The sequence below is a fragment of the Tympanuchus pallidicinctus genome, unplaced genomic scaffold (assembly GCF_026119805.1).
Source record: "Tympanuchus pallidicinctus isolate F22 unplaced genomic scaffold, pur_lepc_1.0 scaffold21, whole genome shotgun sequence".
Classification (NCBI taxonomy): Eukaryota; Metazoa; Chordata; class Aves; order Galliformes; family Phasianidae; genus Tympanuchus; species Tympanuchus pallidicinctus.
The window spans coordinates 11,866,940-11,883,171 of record NW_026294733.1 but is presented as its reverse complement, the minus strand read 5'-3'; the positions used below and the strand labels follow the sequence as shown (position 1 = coordinate 11,883,171).

Below are 16,232 nucleotides of genomic sequence, written 5' to 3'. Positions count from 1 at the left end.
GGCGGAGAGCGGCGGCGGAGAGCGGCGGCGGAGAGCGGCGGCGGAGAGCGGCGGCGGAGAGCGGCGGCGAGCGGTTGTCCGTGCTGCCGTGAGGTGCGTGTGAGCCGCCGCCGGGCCGGGCAAGCGTGCGGTTTCGGGCTCCAGGCTCCGGGTTCGGTCATTACTCGGCGAGAGGCGGCGAGAGAGCCGAGCGGGGAGGGAGGCCCACCGTCCGTCCCGCCGCGCCGCGTCGCGCCGCTGCCGGGCGCCGCTTCCCGCGGAGGAGCGCGCTTCCCGGCCGGCCGGAGGGTGTCCGGCGGCCCGGCATGGCGGCTGCGAGGCAAGTGCTGTGTGTGTGGGCTTTGCTGGGCGTGGCGCGCGTTCGCTGCGAGCCCATCCGCTACTCCGTGGCCGAGGAGGGCGAGAGCGGCTCGCCGGTGGGCGACGTGGCGGAGGACGCGGGGCTGGCCCCGGCGCAGCTCTGGGCTCGCCGGGCGCGCATCGCCTCGCCGGCCGGCCGGCAGCACTTTGGCTTAGAGCGCGGCAGCGGCCGCCTCGTGCTCGCCGAGCGGCTCGATCGGGAGGAGCTGTGCGGACGCTCCCGCACCTGCACGCTCGCCTTCGAGTTGCTGCTCGCAGACCCGCTGCAGTTCTTTCCCATTGAGGTGTCCGTGGAGGACATCAATGACCACTCGCCGGTCTTCCCGGACGAAAGGCTGACCTTTAAGATTTTGGAAACCAGTGACCCGGGCTCCCGTTTCCCTGTGCCAGCAGCTCAGGACCTGGACATTGGCAGCAATGACATCCAGGCTTACAGCATTGTTCCAGTGAATTACTATTTCCGTGTATTCACTCAAAGGAGGCATGAGGGCAGTATGAATGTTGAGCTCGTTTTGGAGAAGCCTCTGGACAGAGAGGAGCAGCCAGAGATGGATTTCACTCTCGTTGCAACGGATGGAGGCTCTCCACCCAGGACTGGAACCGTCCAAATCCACATCATTGTTCTGGATGTAAATGACAATAAACCGATTTTCACCCAGGATACATATAATGGCCAAGTTGCAGAAAATGCACCTGAGGGCTCATTAGTTCTCCATGTGTTGGCCAGGGATGCGGATGTGGGAATCAATGGTGACATTTCCTATAAATTCATCCAATCTGTGAGCCAGAGCCAACTACCGTTTACAATCGACACTAAGAATGGAGAAATTCGAGTTAAAGAACCTCTGGATTTTGAGGCTGCACGGAAGCATCAGCTGAGCGTACAGGCTACAGATGGTGGAGGACTGTGGACTCTCTGCCATGTATTAATCGAGGTGGTGGATGTGAACGACAACGCACCAGAGATCGTGGTCAGTTCCTTCAGCAGCCCGATCCCTGAGAATGCAGCACCCGGGACAGTGGTCGCCCTCTTCTCTGTCACCGACAAGGATTCCGGTGTGAATGGGGAGATCAGCTGTGCCCTGGCAGAACAGCTGTCGTTCTCCCTGCGGCCGGCCTTTAAGAACTACTACGAGCTGGTGACCGTGAGCGCGTTGGACCGGGAGCAAACGGCACGTTACACGGTGGTTGTCACGGCCGCAGATGCAGGGTCTCCTCGTCTGAGCGGCAGCCACACGTTCACCGTGGACGTCTCGGACGTGAATGACAACGCGCCCGTGTTCAACCAGACGTCGTACACCATGTACGTGCACGAGAACAACGTCCCCGCGCTGCTGGTCGGGGCCGTGCAGGCAAGGGACGCGGACGCGGGAGCCAACGGCAAGGTGAGCTATTCGCTGGTGGCGGCCGATCCGCCCGAGCGAGAGCCGTGCTCGTGCGTGTCCGTGAACTCCGAGAGCGGAGCCGTGTTCGTGCTGCGGCCGCTGGACTACGAGCAGCTGAGGCAGCTGGAGGTGGTGGTGAGCGCTGCGGACGCGGGGTCCCCTCCCCTGAGCAGCAGCGTCGGCGTCCGCCTGCTGGTGGTGGACGAGAACGACAACGCGCCGCTGGTGCTGCACCCCAGCGCGCAGGACGGCGGCCCTGCTTGGAGCGAGCCGGTGCCCGCGTGGGCCGAAGCGGGGGACCTGGTGAGCAAAGTGGTGGCCGTGGACGCCGACTCGGGGCAGAACTCGTGGCTTTCGTACCGGCTGCTGAGGGCCACGGAGCCGGGGCTGTTTGCCGTGGGCGCCCAAAGCGGGGAGGTGCGGCTGAGGAGGCCGCCGACGGAGAGGGACGCGGCGAAGCAGAAGCTGGTCGTGCTGGTGCGGGACAACGGGCGGCCGCCGCTGTCGGCCACGGCGGCGCTCAGCGTGCTCCTCCTGCACGGCTCCCGGGACGCTGAGCTGCCGCAGCAGAGCCCCGCCGCGCACGACGACGACGGCTCCCTCACCGCCTCCTTGATCGTCGCCTTGGTCTTGGTCTCGCTCCTGTTCCTGGTGTCGGCGGCGGCCTTTGCGGCGTGCAAGGCGTGCAAGAGCAAGGAGCCGAGTAGCGGGCACGTGCTGTACGGCCCCAGCGGCGTGCCGAGCTGCGTGGCTGACGGGGCCGCTGCCGGCACCCTGCCCCACGCCTATTGCTACGAGCTCAGCCTCACCACGGGCTCGGGCAGCAGCGAGTTCCAGTTCCTCAAGCCCGTGCTGCCCAGCCTGCCGGCGCAGCGCTGCAGCACGGGGGTGGCCGGCGACGATGCCGAGCATTTCCCTGCTGTCCCTGTCCCCGTGGGGGATGCTGATGTCGAGAGCCCCGGGATGCAGGCTGTGGGACAGTTTCACGGCTTGTAATTAGCACTGCGTCTGCGCTTCCAGCTGATTCATGGATTGTTTAGTGAGGCTTCTGTGCTTTGATAGTTATCTCCATGTCTGCTTGTTTAGATCTGCATTTGTAGTTCACCTCCCATTCCACAAGAACGTAAGTGTAATGGAAGCTGTGGATATTAACAGGAAAGTGAGTGTGTGCTTTCTGAGTCTCCCCTAGGTTTCAGTCCCTCAGCCTTCTAGCTCTGGCCACAACAGAAATTCCCTGTGTTTCAAGAGGTCCCCAGAAATGTGTGTTTCTGCTGACAGCCCATGTGCCAGCTGGATGAGGACAGAGCGTGCAGGATGTGAGGGCTGGATTTGGTGCCACCTGTGAAGCGAGCAGAGTTCATCAGTTGCAATGGTTGGCTTCCTGTAGCTGATGAGGGCTTGCATGCAAGCGTTTCCAGGCACGCCACTGAGTGAGGAGAGCGGGACCTGCCAATGCTCCAGCCTGGAAATATGTTTGTCCTGCTCTATTTAATCTTCCAGCCACGTTCACTGGATGCACAGGCAGTTGCAGCTTTGCTTTGTGCACATGGGCTGCATTCTCTGACGTTAACGGAAATCATGAAGAGGGTAAGAAGGTTTTTGTTTAATTCCCCATTATGCAACTTCCCTCTGTGACTTGTTTTGGTTTGTCTTGAATGCCATTGGTGTGCAGTGCTGTCTGTTGCAGTGAAAGGTTCCTTTTGTGAGAAGTGCTTTTTTATAAATGGTTCAGTAATTGTAACTTGAGATGGAGCAAGAGCAGATAGAGCTGGGGCAGAGCTGGCATGGCTGACGATCCCCTGGAAGTGTAGTGGGCAGCATCTGAGTGTGTGAGAGAGCTTCTGAGGGCTGGGTTGTTTGTGTTTGTCTAGAATGCCTCGTGTTCCCTCTACTCCCTTAAGCAGCAACAACAACACGGTGCCTGTTTTATACGTGCCATGTAAAGACAGGATTCTGATGTGTTCTGTGTGTTTCGGGATTGCCTCTGTAGTGGGGTTCTTTGCCCGGTGCCCAGCTCCTTTCTTGTCCCTTGTGCTGGGTGATCATTTGGGCCATGCTTATCCGTGTGGGGATGCAGAAGTGCAGAGGTGCGGGGCTCAGTGTGTGGGGCAGTTTTCTGGGGTTCCCTTCATTAGCAGTGAGTCTGCCCAACCGGTGTCTTAGTGGGTGGAGAAAGGAAGGGCTGTGTGCAATGGCATGGAGCTCCAGAGGGAAGCTGCGTTTGCAGTTGGCATCACACATTCCCAGACCGCTGAGTGAGAAGGAAGGTTTCCCTGCATGTTCTCTGAAGGAAGGTGATGAACAGAAACGTGCAGCAGGTTCTGAGAGTGCTGCTCTGGAGCCCTGTGTTTTAAGAGGTGCAGGCACTGCCTTCTTGCTTTGCAGCGTTGTGCTTCTCCCCGTGTGTGCTGTGTGTTTTGCCTCCTGGTCATGATGTCTCTCCATCCAGCTGTGCTCTTTTCCAGCCACTCTGATGCATTCTCCTGCAGCTCAGCTGTTCAACGGGGTCATTGCTGAGTGCAGCAGCCAGCAATACAGCTGCACTCGTGGTGTTGGGACACAGCGCAACACGTGGGTGTGCAGCGTTGTGGCTTGCCTGGGCTGCACTGAGTAAATAGGAAAGGTGCAGGCTGCATAGAGAGACATTGCTCTGAAAGTATTGCCTGCTCTTTGTTTCCATGGTAATATCCAGTGACAAAAGAGACACTGTCGCACTGTTGGATGGTGCAGATTCACAGCTGGAAATTGCTATTTTTCAATGTAGTCACTGTGACATCTGTGCATATTGAACGGTGGTGTACCTGAGCCTGCATGTTGTGCTCATAATAATCTGCAGCAGTGGAGGTGACCCTGTGTTGCTGACGTTTAAACGCATCACCCACCACCTCATGGTGCTCAGCTCTGCTGTCTGGTCTCCATAAACCTTCAACAAGCGTTGGTGAATCTCAGTGGGTGCAATTGTTTCTGCATGGCATAAGTCAGTGCTGCCTGGTTGCCACATACGCACTTCCATGTCAGATGTCAGTTTATCAGACTGCCCTCTGCATCCATCTGTCACGTGGTTCCCAAAGAGAATGGGATGTTGGTGGGAAGGTTCAACCTCTGCTGCCAAACCTTCAATATCGGCCTTGGATATCATGGGCCACCACAGTAGAATGGCAGGCATTACTTTCAGAGCATCCCCTAGAATGTACATTGTTGTTATGAGGAAAGGAAGAAAACATTGAAGTTCTTAATATTTTTCTTATAACTTCAAAAAAATAAAGAGGAACAAAACCATGAATCCAGAGGGATATTTGACTTTTCTTTTGGTATCACAAGCGGATCAGGCTGGTTTGGTGGGAGTGGATGCATTTCTTCCTGTGTTCTCAATGTCTTCATTCGAGTTGTTTGATGAAATTTTACTCTTTCAATGGTTTATAATTTGAAACAGTTCTTCACAAGTGTTCATACTTTGAAAATGCAATGATGTGATTAAATAGTGATGGAGAATGGAGAGATATTTCTGTGTGGAAAGCAAAGGTAAGAACTGGGAGAAGGAAGATGTGCCTGCTGTCAGTGAAGACTGGGTTGGTGATCATCTAAAGAACCTGCAGGAGCAGAAGTTCATGGGACACAATGAGATCCATCCATGGGTTCTGAGGCAGACGAAGTTGCCAAGGCTCTATCCATCATATTTGAAAGGTCATATCAGTCTGGTGAAGTTCTCACTGATCGAAAAATTGAAATATAACTCCTATTTTCACAAAGGGAAAAAATGGAGATGCAGGGATCTGAAGGCCACTGCATCTCATGTCTGTGCCTGCTAAGATTGTGAAGCAGATCATCTTAAAGGCCCTTCTGAGGCACATGGACAACAGAGTAGGGGATTGGTGGTAACCGACATGGCTTCACCAAGGGCAAGTCATGTATGGCAAACCTGGTGACCTTTTATGATGAAATTACAGCATCAGTGGATGAATGAAGAGCAGCTGATGTCATCCAGGTGGACTTGTGAAAGGTTTGATAAGGTTGTGCATGACATCTGGTCACCAAATTGAACAAAACATGGATTTGATGGATGGGTTTTGATTGCTGGATAGAGAATTGTCTGTGTGATTGCACTCAGAGTGTTGCAGTCATTGTCACAATGTCCATGTAGGGACTGGTGATGTGCATCGGCCCTCAAGGGTCAGTGCTGGGACCGTTCCTATTTCACATCTTTGTAGGTGACCTGGACAAGGAAATTGAGTGCGCCCTCAGCAAGTTTGCAGATGACAGCAAGCTGAGTTTGCAGGTGACCTGCTAGAGGGAAGGGCTGCCATCCAGAGGGACTGATCAGGCTGAAGAGGCGGGCCCAGGGCAACCTCATGAAGTTCAAGCAAGACAAGTGAGAAGTTGTGCACCTAGCTGAAATACAGGCTGTGCAGGGAACGGCTTGAGAGCAGCCCTGAGGAGAAGGATTTGGGGGTGTTGCTTGCTGAGAGGCTGAAGATGGGCGACAATGTGCTCTGCAGCGCAGAAGGCCGAAGCTTTCCTAGGCTGCATCAAGAGAAGCCTGGCCAGCATGCTGAGGGTGGTGATTCTGCCCCTCTACTTGTCTCTCTTTAGACCCTGCTTGGAGGACTGTGTCCAGTTCTGGTGCCTGCTACACAAGAAGGCCATGGAGCTGTTGGAGCAGGTCTGGAGGAGGGCCACGAAGATGATGAGAGGGCTGGAGCAGCTCTGCTATGAGAACTGGCAGAGAGAGCTGGGACTCTTCAGCCTGGTGAAGAAAAATGCTGCGAGGGGATCTTATAACGGCCTTCCAGCACATGAAGGGGCCACAGGAAAGGCGATGTGTTTTCACTGAATGGGGGCCCGCGTGTTGCGCTCATATTAATGTACAACTGACCTTGCCACTGCTGAATTACTTCATCCAACACCTCGTGGTGCTCACATCCACAGTTTGGTCTCCATAAACATTCATTAAGCCTTGATGAATGTCAGCAGATATGATTGCTTCTGCATGGAGGAATTCAGTCATACTTCGTATGCATTTACATGTCTGAAGCAGTTTTGTCAGACTGCCATTGTTCTGCCATCCATCACTTGGCACCAAAATCCACAATGGCATATTGGTGGGACCACTTAGCCTCTGCTGCCATACCTCCAGCATCAGCCTTGGAGAAGTTGGTCCAATGCAGTAAATAAGGAGGCATTACTTTCAGGGCCGCCCTGGTAGATTATGCAGAATCGTTGTTATGTAAGAAATAAAGAATCAAAATTTTTAGTATTTTTTGTAGAACTTCTGAAAAGGGAGGAGCAAAGACATGAAACCAGTGGGATATTTGATCTTTTCTTGGTGACAGCAATGTATCAGGATGGTTTGGTGGTAGTGGATGCAATTCTTACGGTGGTCTCGATGTCTTCATCAGAAATTTTGGATTAAATGTTTCTTCCTTGAAAACAATAGCTGACAAGTGTACGTACTGCCCATAAGTAATGACATGAGTAAAGGCTGATGGTGAATTGAGAGATATTTCTGTGTGGTGAGCTGGGGATTGTGAAAGTCTTCCCCAGGCAGGGCTCCAGCTGCACGGCCCAAGCTGCAGAAAGCAAAGGTAAGAACTGGGAGAAGGAAGATGTGCCTGCTTTCAGTGAAGACCGGGTTGGTCACCTTCCGAAGAAGCTGCAGACGCACAAGGGCATGAGATCCAAGGAGTTCCATTCACAGGTTCTGAGGCAGACAAAGTTGCCAAGGCTCTATCCATCATATTTGAAGCATCATGGCAGTCTGGTGAAGTTCTCACTGATTGGAAAATTGGAAACATAGCCACCTTTTCAAGAAGGAAAAATGAGAAGATGCAGGGATCTGAAGGCCGCTGAGTCTCATCTCTGTGCCTGCTAAGATTGTGGAGCAGATCATCCTGAAGACCCTACTGAGGCACCTGGAAAATAAAGAGGAGGTGATTGGTGGTAACCAACATGGCTTCGCCAAGGACAAGTCATGTATGGCAACCTGGTGACCTTTTATGATGAACTTTCAGCGTCTGTGCATAAATGAAGAGAAACTGATGTCACCTACCTGGACTTATCCAAAGGATCCTTGAGATTCCTTCCAAGCAAAGCCATTCTATGATTCTGTGATTGTGTGCACCCTCTGCAAGTTGGCAGATGACTCCGAGCTGAGTGGTGCTGTGGACATGCTGGATGGAAGGGCTGCAATCCAGAGGGACTGATCAGGCTTGAGATGCGGGCCCATGGCAACCTCATGAAGTTCAAGCAAGACAAGTGAGAAGTTGTGCACCTGGGTCAAGGCAATCCCTAGCTGAAATACAGGCTGTGCAGAGAACAGCTTGAGAGCAGCCCTGAGGAGAAGGATTTGGGGGTGTTGCTTGCTGAGAGGCTGAAGATGGGCGACAGTGTGCTCTGCAGTGCAGAAGGCCGAAGGTTTCCTAGGTTGCATCAAGAGAAGCATGGCCAGCATGCTGAGGGTGGTGATTCTGCCCCTCTACTTGTCTCTCTTTAGACCCCGCTTGGAGGACTGTGTCCAGTTCTGGTGCCTGCTACACAAGAAGGCCATGGAGCTGTTGGAGCAGGTCTGGAGGAGGGCCACGAAGATGATGAGAGGGCTGGAGCAGCTCTGCTATGAGAACTGGCTGAGAAAACTGGGGTTTTTCAGTCTGGAGAAGAAAAATGCTCCAAGAGGACCTGATAATGGCCTTCCAACACTTGAAGAGGCCACAGAAAGCTGGGATGAGAGCTTTATAAGGGCATGTAGTGACAGGATGAGGGGAAGTGGCCTGAAGGTGGATGACAGTAGATTGAGACTGAGATTAGGAAGAAATTCTTTCCTGTGAGGGTGGTGAGACACTGGAAGGAGTTACCAGAGATGCTGTGGATGCCCCACCATGGAAGCATCCAAGACCAGGCAGGATGGGGCTGTGAGCAACCTGGGCTAGAGGGAGGTGTCCCTGCCTATAGCAGGAGAGTTGGAACTAGAGGATCTTTCAGTTCCCTTCCAACCCAAACCATTCCGGGATTTATGAAGTCTGGTAAAGACACGTAGTCAGATTTTTGAGCTAAATACCTGGTTGCAACTCCGTCCATTCAATTTGAGAATTAACTGCTAATAGATTTATATGGGCAGGAAATCATATTTTAGACATAAAGTCATGATTTTTTGTTGCAGTCCTGAAACCTGTTTTCAAATTCCTTTTTCATACTTGAAAGCACAGCAGTCTTTGCTGTTCAGTGTGCTTTGTTTTGCAGATATATGAAAGTGCACACAATTACTTCTTCTTTTTTCCATTTTCCTGTTTGCACCGTGTTTTCCTACTGACATATCTATTCCTTAACGTGTCCTGCCACCCCACAGAGAATAAGGGAATGTTAGAAAGAAGATGCTGTGGCACAAGATATTCAAAATTCACTGGCACTGTGTAATGTTGAACCGTGAAGTGTAATGTTGTGAACGAGGATGGCCTGTGGAACTGTTATGAGAGGGGACTTGGTGCCATTTCAGTAATAAAATGGATGGTGTTGTTCTGAGAAAGTTTGCAGAGGTGGATTATTTTAAGGGGAAAGATCTGCAGAGCAGAAGCAGAGTTTTGGAAAACCTTGGGGGTTTTTTGGTGTTGGATGCTTGCAACTGAAGAAGAACTATTTAGGAGACATTGTCATCCCCTTGTCGTTGCCTCTGTGCTTCCTACAGCGGCTGAGGTTTGAGATCGGGGCTGATATTAACGGGTGCGAGGATTTGGGTGGGTCGGGCTGGCGGCTTTCGGGGCGGGCGAGGAGGCGGGGAGGTGGCGGGCGCTGCAGCTTCGTTGCGTTGTCCGAGGCGGCGTGCGGGCAGGAGCGCGGGCGCTGGCTGTGGGCGCTGCCCGGGGCGGCGGCGTGTGCGAGCGGGAGGCAGCGGGGGTGCGCGCGTGTGTGCGGGGTGCGTGTGGCGGCGAGAGGGCGCGGGCAGGAGCGCGTCCCGTCCCCGGAGCAGTCCCGGCGCGGGCCGCAGGGTGGTGCTCGTGGCCAAGGCGGCGCCGAGCGGCTGCGGGCGGGGCGGGGAGAGGGAGAGGCCGAGCCGAGCGCAGCGCAGCACAGCGCATCCGGGAGGAGGCGGCGGAGAGCGGCGGCGGAGAGCGGCGGCGGAGAGCGGCGGCGGAGAGCGGCGGCGGAGAGCGGCGGCGGAGAGCGGCGGCGGAGAGCGGCGGCGGAGAGCGGCGGCGGAGAGCGGCGGCGGAGAGCGGCGGCGAGCGGTTGTCCGTGCTGCCGTGAGGTGCGTGTGAGCCGCCGCCGCGCTGTGACGATCGCGCTCCGGGCTCCGGGCTCAGTCCGCAGTCGGTGAGAGGCGGCGAGAGAGCCGAGCGGGGAGGGAGGCCCACCGTCCGTCCCGCCGCGCTGCTGCCAGGCGCCGCTTCCCGCGGAGGAGCGCGCTTCCCGGCCGGCCGGAGGGTGTCCGGCGGCCCGGCATGGCGGCTGCGAGGCAAGTGCTGTGTGTGTGGGCTTTGCTGGGCGTGGCGCGCGTTCGCTGCGAGCCCATCCGCTACTCCGTGGCCGAGGAGGGCGAGAGCGGCTCGCCGGTGGGCGACGTGGCGGAGGACGCGGGGCTGGCCCCGGCGCAGCTCTGGGCTCGCCGGGCGCGCATCGCCTCGCCGGCCGGCCGGCAGCACTTTGGCTTAGAGCGCGGCAGCGGCCGCCTCGTGCTCGCCGAGCGGCTCGATCGGGAGGAGCTGTGCGGACGCTCCCGCACCTGCACGCTCGCCTTCGAGCTGCTGCTCGCCGACCCGCTGCAGTTCTTTCCCATTGAGGTGTCCGTGGAGGACGTCAATGACCACTCGCCGGTCTTCCCGGACGAACGGCTGACCTTTAAGATCCCTGAAACCAGCGACCCGGGCTCCCGTTTCCCAGTAGAGGCTGCTCAGGACCTGGACATTGGCAGCAATGACATCCAGGCTTACAGCATCGTTCCTGAGAACGAGTTCTTCACTGTCTCCTATCAGAGAAAAAATGAGCATGATGTGCAGGTCCAGCTCGTTTTGCAAAAGACTCTGGACAGAGAGGAGCAGCCAGAGATGGATTTCACTCTCGTTGCCACGGATGGGGGCTCTCCACCGAGGAGTGGAACCACTCAAATTCACATCAAAGTTCTGGATGTAAACGACAATGCTCCCATTTTCACCCAGGATTTATATACAGGACACATTGTGGAAAGTGCCCCTGAGGACTCCTTAGTTCTCCGTGTGACGGCCACTGATGCAGATGTGGGAATTAATGGTGACATTTCCTATCAGTTCAGCCAAGTGTTGAGCCAGAGCCAGCCGGCATTTACAATCAACCCCCAAAATGGAGAAATTCGAATAAAACAGCCTCTCGATTTTGAGACAAAACAGAAATATGATCTCAGTGTGCGCGCGACGGATGGTGGAGGTCTGTCAGCACTCTGTAAGGTGTTGGTGGAGGTGGTGGATGTGAACGACAACGCACCAGAGATCGTGGTCAGTTCCTTCAGCAGCCCGATCCCGGAGAATGCAGCACCCGGGACAGTGGTCGCCCTCTTCTCTGTCACCGACAAGGATTCCGGTGTGAATGGGGAGATCAGCTGTGCCCTGGCAGAACAGCTGTCGTTCTCCCTGCGGCCGGCCTTTAAGAACTACTACGAGCTGGTGACCGTGAGCGCGTTGGACCGGGAGCAAACGGCACGTTACACGGTGGTTGTCACGGCCGCAGATGCAGGGTCTCCTCGTCTGAGCGGCAGCCACACGTTCACCGTGGACGTCTCGGACGTGAATGACAACGCGCCCGTGTTCAACCAGACGTCGTACACCATGTACGTGCACGAGAACAACGTCCCCGCGCTGCTGGTCGGGGCCGTGCAGGCAAGGGACGCGGACGCGGGAGCCAACGGCAAGGTGAGCTATTCGCTGGTGGCGGCCGATCCGCCCGAGCGAGAGCCGTGCTCGTGCGTGTCCGTGAACTCCGAGAGCGGAGCCGTGTTCGTGCTGCGGCCGCTGGACTACGAGCAGCTGAGGCAGCTGGAGGTGGTGGTGAGCGCTGCGGACGCGGGGTCCCCTCCCCTGAGCAGCAGCGTCGGCGTCCGCCTGCTGGTGGTGGACGAGAACGACAACGCGCCGCTGGTGCTGCACCCCAGCGCGCAGGACGGCGGCCCTGCTTGGAGCGAGCCGGTGCCCGCGTGGGCCGAAGCGGGGGACCTGGTGAGCAAAGTGGTGGCCGTGGACGCCGACTCGGGGCAGAACTCGTGGCTTTCGTACCGGCTGCTGAGGGCCACGGAGCCGGGGCTGTTTGCCGTGGGCGCCCAAAGCGGGGAGGTGCGGCTGAGGAGGCCGCCGACGGAGAGGGACGCGGCGAAGCAGAAGCTGGTCGTGCTGGTGCGGGACAACGGGCGGCCGCCGCTGTCGGCCACGGCGGCGCTCAGCGTGCTCCTCCTGCACGGCTCCCGGGACGCTGAGCTGCCGCAGCAGAGCCCCGCCGCGCACGACGACGACGGCTCCCTCACCGCCTCCTTGATCGTCGCCTTGGTCTTGGTCTCGCTCCTGTTCCTGGTGTCGGCGGCGGCCTTTGCGGCGTGCAAGGCGTGCAAGAGCAAGGAGCCGAGTAGCGGGCACGTGCTGTACGGCCCCAGCGGCGTGCCGAGCTGCGTGGCTGACGGGGCCGCTGCCGGCACCCTGCCCCACGCCTATTGCTACGAGCTCAGCCTCACCACGGGCTCGGGCAGCAGCGAGTTCCAGTTCCTCAAGCCCGTGCTGCCCAGCCTGCCGGCGCAGCGCTGCAGCACGGGGGTGGCCGGCGACGATGCCGAGCATTTCCCTGCTGTCCCTGTCCCCGTGGGGGATGCTGATGTCGAGAGCCCCGGGATGCAGGCTGTGGGACAGTTTCACGGCTTGTAATTAGCACTGCGTCTGCGCTTCAGGCAGCATCAAGGCTTGTTTAGTGAGGCTTCTGTGCTTTGATAGTTATCTCCATGTCTGCTTGTTTAGATCTGCATTTGTAGTTTTCCTCCCATTCCACAAGAACGTAAGTGTAATGGAAGCTGTGGATATTAACAGGAAAGTGAGTGTGTGCTTTCTGAGTCTCCCCTGGATTTCAGTCCCTCAGCCTTCTAGCTCTGGCCACAACAGAAATTCCCTGTGTTTCAAGAGGTCCCCAGAAATGTGTGTTTCTGCTGACAGCCCATGTGCCAGCTGGATGAGGACAGAGCGTGCAGGATGTGAGGGCTGGATTTGGTGCCACCTGTGAAGCGAGCAGAGTTCATCAGTTGCAATGGTTGGCTTCCTGTGGCTGATGAGGGCTTGCATGCAAGCGTTTCCAGGCACGCCACTGAGTGAGGAGAGTGGGACCTGCCAATGCTCCAGCCTGGAAATACGTTTGTCCTGCTCTATTGAATCTTCCAGCCACGTTCACTGGATGCACAGGGAGTTGCAGCTTTGCTTTGTGCACATGGGCTGCATTCTCTGACGTTAGCGGAAATCATGAAGAGGGTAAGAAGGTTTCTGTTATAATTCCCCATTATGCAACTTCCCTGTGTGACTTGTTTTGGTTTGTGTTGAATGCCATCGGTGTGCAGTGCTGTCTGTTGCAGTGAAAGTTTCTTTTTGTGTAGAAGTGCTTTTGTATAAATGCTTCAGTAATTGTAACTTGAGGTGGAGCAAGAGCAGATAGAGCTGGGGCAGAGCTGGCATGGCTGACGATCCCCTGGAAGTGTAGTGGGCAGCATCTGAGTGTGTGAGAGAGCTTCTGAGGGCTGGGTTGTTTGTGTTTGTCTAGAATGCCTCGTGTTCCTTCTACTCCTTTAAGCTGCAGCAACAACACAGTGCCTGTTTTATACGTGCCATGTAAAGACAGGATTCTGATGTGTTCTGTGTGTTTCTGGATTGCCTCTGTAGTGGGGTTCTTTGCCCGGTGCCCAGCTCCTTTCTTGTCCCTTGTGCTGGGTGATCATTTGGGCCATGCTGATCCGTGTGGGGATGCAGAAGTGCAGAGGTGCGGGGCTCAGTGTGTGGGGCAGTTTTCTGGGGTTCCCTTCATTAGCAGTGAGTCTGCCCAGCCGGTGTCTTAGTGGGTGGAGAAAGGAAGGGCTGTGTGCAATGGCATGGAGCTCCAGAGGGAAGCTGCGTTTGCAGTTGGCATCACACATTCCCAGACCGCTGAGTGAGAAGGAAGGTTTCCCTGCATGTTCTCTGAAGGAAGGTGATGAACAGAAACGTGCAGCAGGTTATGAGAATGCTGCTCTGGAGCCCTGTGTTGCAAGAGGTGCAGGCACTGCCTTCTTGCTTTGCAGCGTTGTGCTTCTCCCCGTGTGTGCTGTGTGTTTTGCCTCCTGGTCATGATGTCTCTCCATCCAGCTGTGCTCTTTTCCAGCCACTCTGATGCATTCTCCTGCAGCTCAGCTGTTCAACGGGGTCATTGCTGAGTGCAGCAGCCAGCAATACAGCTGCACTCGTGGTGTTGGGACACAGCGCAACACGTGGGTGTGCAGCGTTGTGGCTTGCCTGGGCTGCACTGAGTACATAGGAAAGGTGCAGGCTGCATAGAGAGACATTGCTCTGAAAGTAATGCCTCCTATTTATTTCCATGGTAATATCAAGTGACAAAAGACACACTGTCACACTGTTGGATGGTGCAGATTCACAGCTGGAAATTGCTATTTTTCAATGTAGTCACTGTGACATCTGTGCATATTGAACGGTGGTGTACCTGAGCCTGCATGTTGTGCTCATAATAATCTGCAGCAGTGGAGGTGACCCTGTGTTGCTGACGTTTAAACGCATCACCCACCACCTCATGGCTCAGCTCCGCTGTCTGGTCTCCATAAACCTTCAGCAAGCGTTGGTGAATCTCAGTGGGTGCAATTGTTTCTGCATGGCATAAGTCAGTGCTGCCTGGTTGCCACATACGCACTTCCATGTCAGATGTCAGTTCATCAGACTGCCCTCTGCATCCATCTGTCACGTGGTTCCCAAAGAGAATGGGATGTTGGTGGGAAGGTTCAACCTCTGCTGCCAGACCTTCAACATCCGCCTTGGATATCATGGGCCACCACAGTAGAATGGCAGGCATTACTTTCAGAGCATCCCCTAGAATGTACATTATTGTTATGAGGAAAGGAAGAAAACATTGAAGTTCTTAATATTTTTCTTATAACTTAGAAATAATAAAGAGGAACAAAACCATGAAGTCATTGGGATATTTGACCTTTTTTTGGTGACACAATGCATCAGGCTGGGTTGGTGGGAATGGATGCATTTCTTACTGAGGTCTCAATGTCTTCATTAGAGTTTTTTGATGAAATTTTACTCTTTCAATGCTTTATAATTTAAAACCGTACTTCTCAAATGTTCATACTTTGAAAATGCAATGATGTGATTCAACAGTGATGGAGAATGGAGAGATATTTCTGTGTGGTGAGCTGGGGATTGTGAAAGTCTTCCCCAGGCAGGGCTCCAGCTGCACGGCCCAAGCTGCAGAAAGCAAAGGTAAGAACTGGGAGAAGGAAGATGTGCCTGCTGTCAGTGAAGACCGGGTTGGTGATCATCTAAAGAACCTGCAGGAGCAGAAGTTCATGGGACACTATGAGATCCATCCATGTGTTCTGAGGCAGACGAAGTTGCCAAGGCTCTATCCATCATATCTGAAAGGTCATGGCAGTCTGGTGAAGTTTTCACTGATTGGAAAATTGGAAACATAGCCACCTTTTCAAGAAGCAAAAATCAGAAGATGCAGGGATCTGAAGGCCGCTGAGTCTCACCTGTGTGCCTTGTAAGATCATGAAGCAGATCATCCTGAAGGCCCTTCTGAGGCACATGGACAACAAAGTAGGGGATTGGTGGTAACTGACATGGCTTCACCAAGGGCAAGTCATGTATGGCAAACCTGGTGACCTTTTATGATGAAGTTACAGCATCAGTGGATGAATGAAGAGCAGCTGATGTCATCCAGGTGGACTTGTGAAAGGTTTGATAAGGTTGCGCATGACATCTGGTCACCAAATTGAAGAGACATGGATTTGATGGTTGGGTTTTGATTGCTGGATAGAGAATTGTCTGTGTGATTGCACTCAGAGTGTTGCAGTCACTGTCACAATGTCCATGTAGAAACTGTTGATGTGCATCGCCCCTCAAGGGTCAGTGCTGGGACTGTTTCTATTTCACATCTTTGGAGGTGACGTGGACAAGGAAATTGAGTGCGCCCTCAGCAAGTTTGCAGATGACAGCAAGCTGAGTTTGCAGGTGACCTGCTAGAGGGAAGGGCTGCCATCCAGAGGGACTGATCAGGCTGAAGAGGTGGGCCCAGGGCAACCTCATGAAGTTCAAGCAAGGCAAGTGAGAGGTTGTGCACCTGGGTCAAGGCAATCCCTAGCTGAAATACAGGCTGTGCAGGGAACGGCTTGAGAGCAGCCCTGAGGAGAAGGATTTGGGGGTGTTGCTTGCTGAGAGGCTGAAGATGGGTGACCATGTGCTCTGCAGCCCAGAAGGCCGAAGCTTTCCTAGGCTGCATCAAGAGAAGCCTGGC

The 16,232-nt window shown here is 54.8% G+C and overlaps 1 protein-coding gene across 1 annotated transcript; it reads left to right on the top strand.

The window, feature by feature from the left end:
- Positions 1-298: 298 nt before the first annotated feature.
- LOC128081405 (protocadherin beta-4-like) lies at positions 299-12,689 on the top strand. Its single transcript, XM_052684602.1, has 2 exons — positions 299-1,295; positions 11,165-12,689. Exons 1-2 carry the CDS (start codon positions 306-308, stop codon positions 12,608-12,610), a joined length of 2,436 nt encoding a protein of 811 aa, XP_052540562.1. The 5' UTR covers positions 299-305; the 3' UTR covers positions 12,611-12,689.
- The last annotated feature ends 3,543 nt before the right edge of the window (positions 12,690-16,232 follow it).

Coding starts and splice junctions, on each gene's coding strand:
- LOC128081405 (XM_052684602.1), top strand. CDS start 306: ATGGCGGCTGCGAGGCAAGTGCTGTGTGTGTGGGCTTTGCTGGGCGTG. Junction 1,296..11,164: donor TCTGCCATGTATTAATCGAG/GTGGTGGATGTG, acceptor GTGTTGGTGGAG/GTGGTGGATGTGAACGACAA.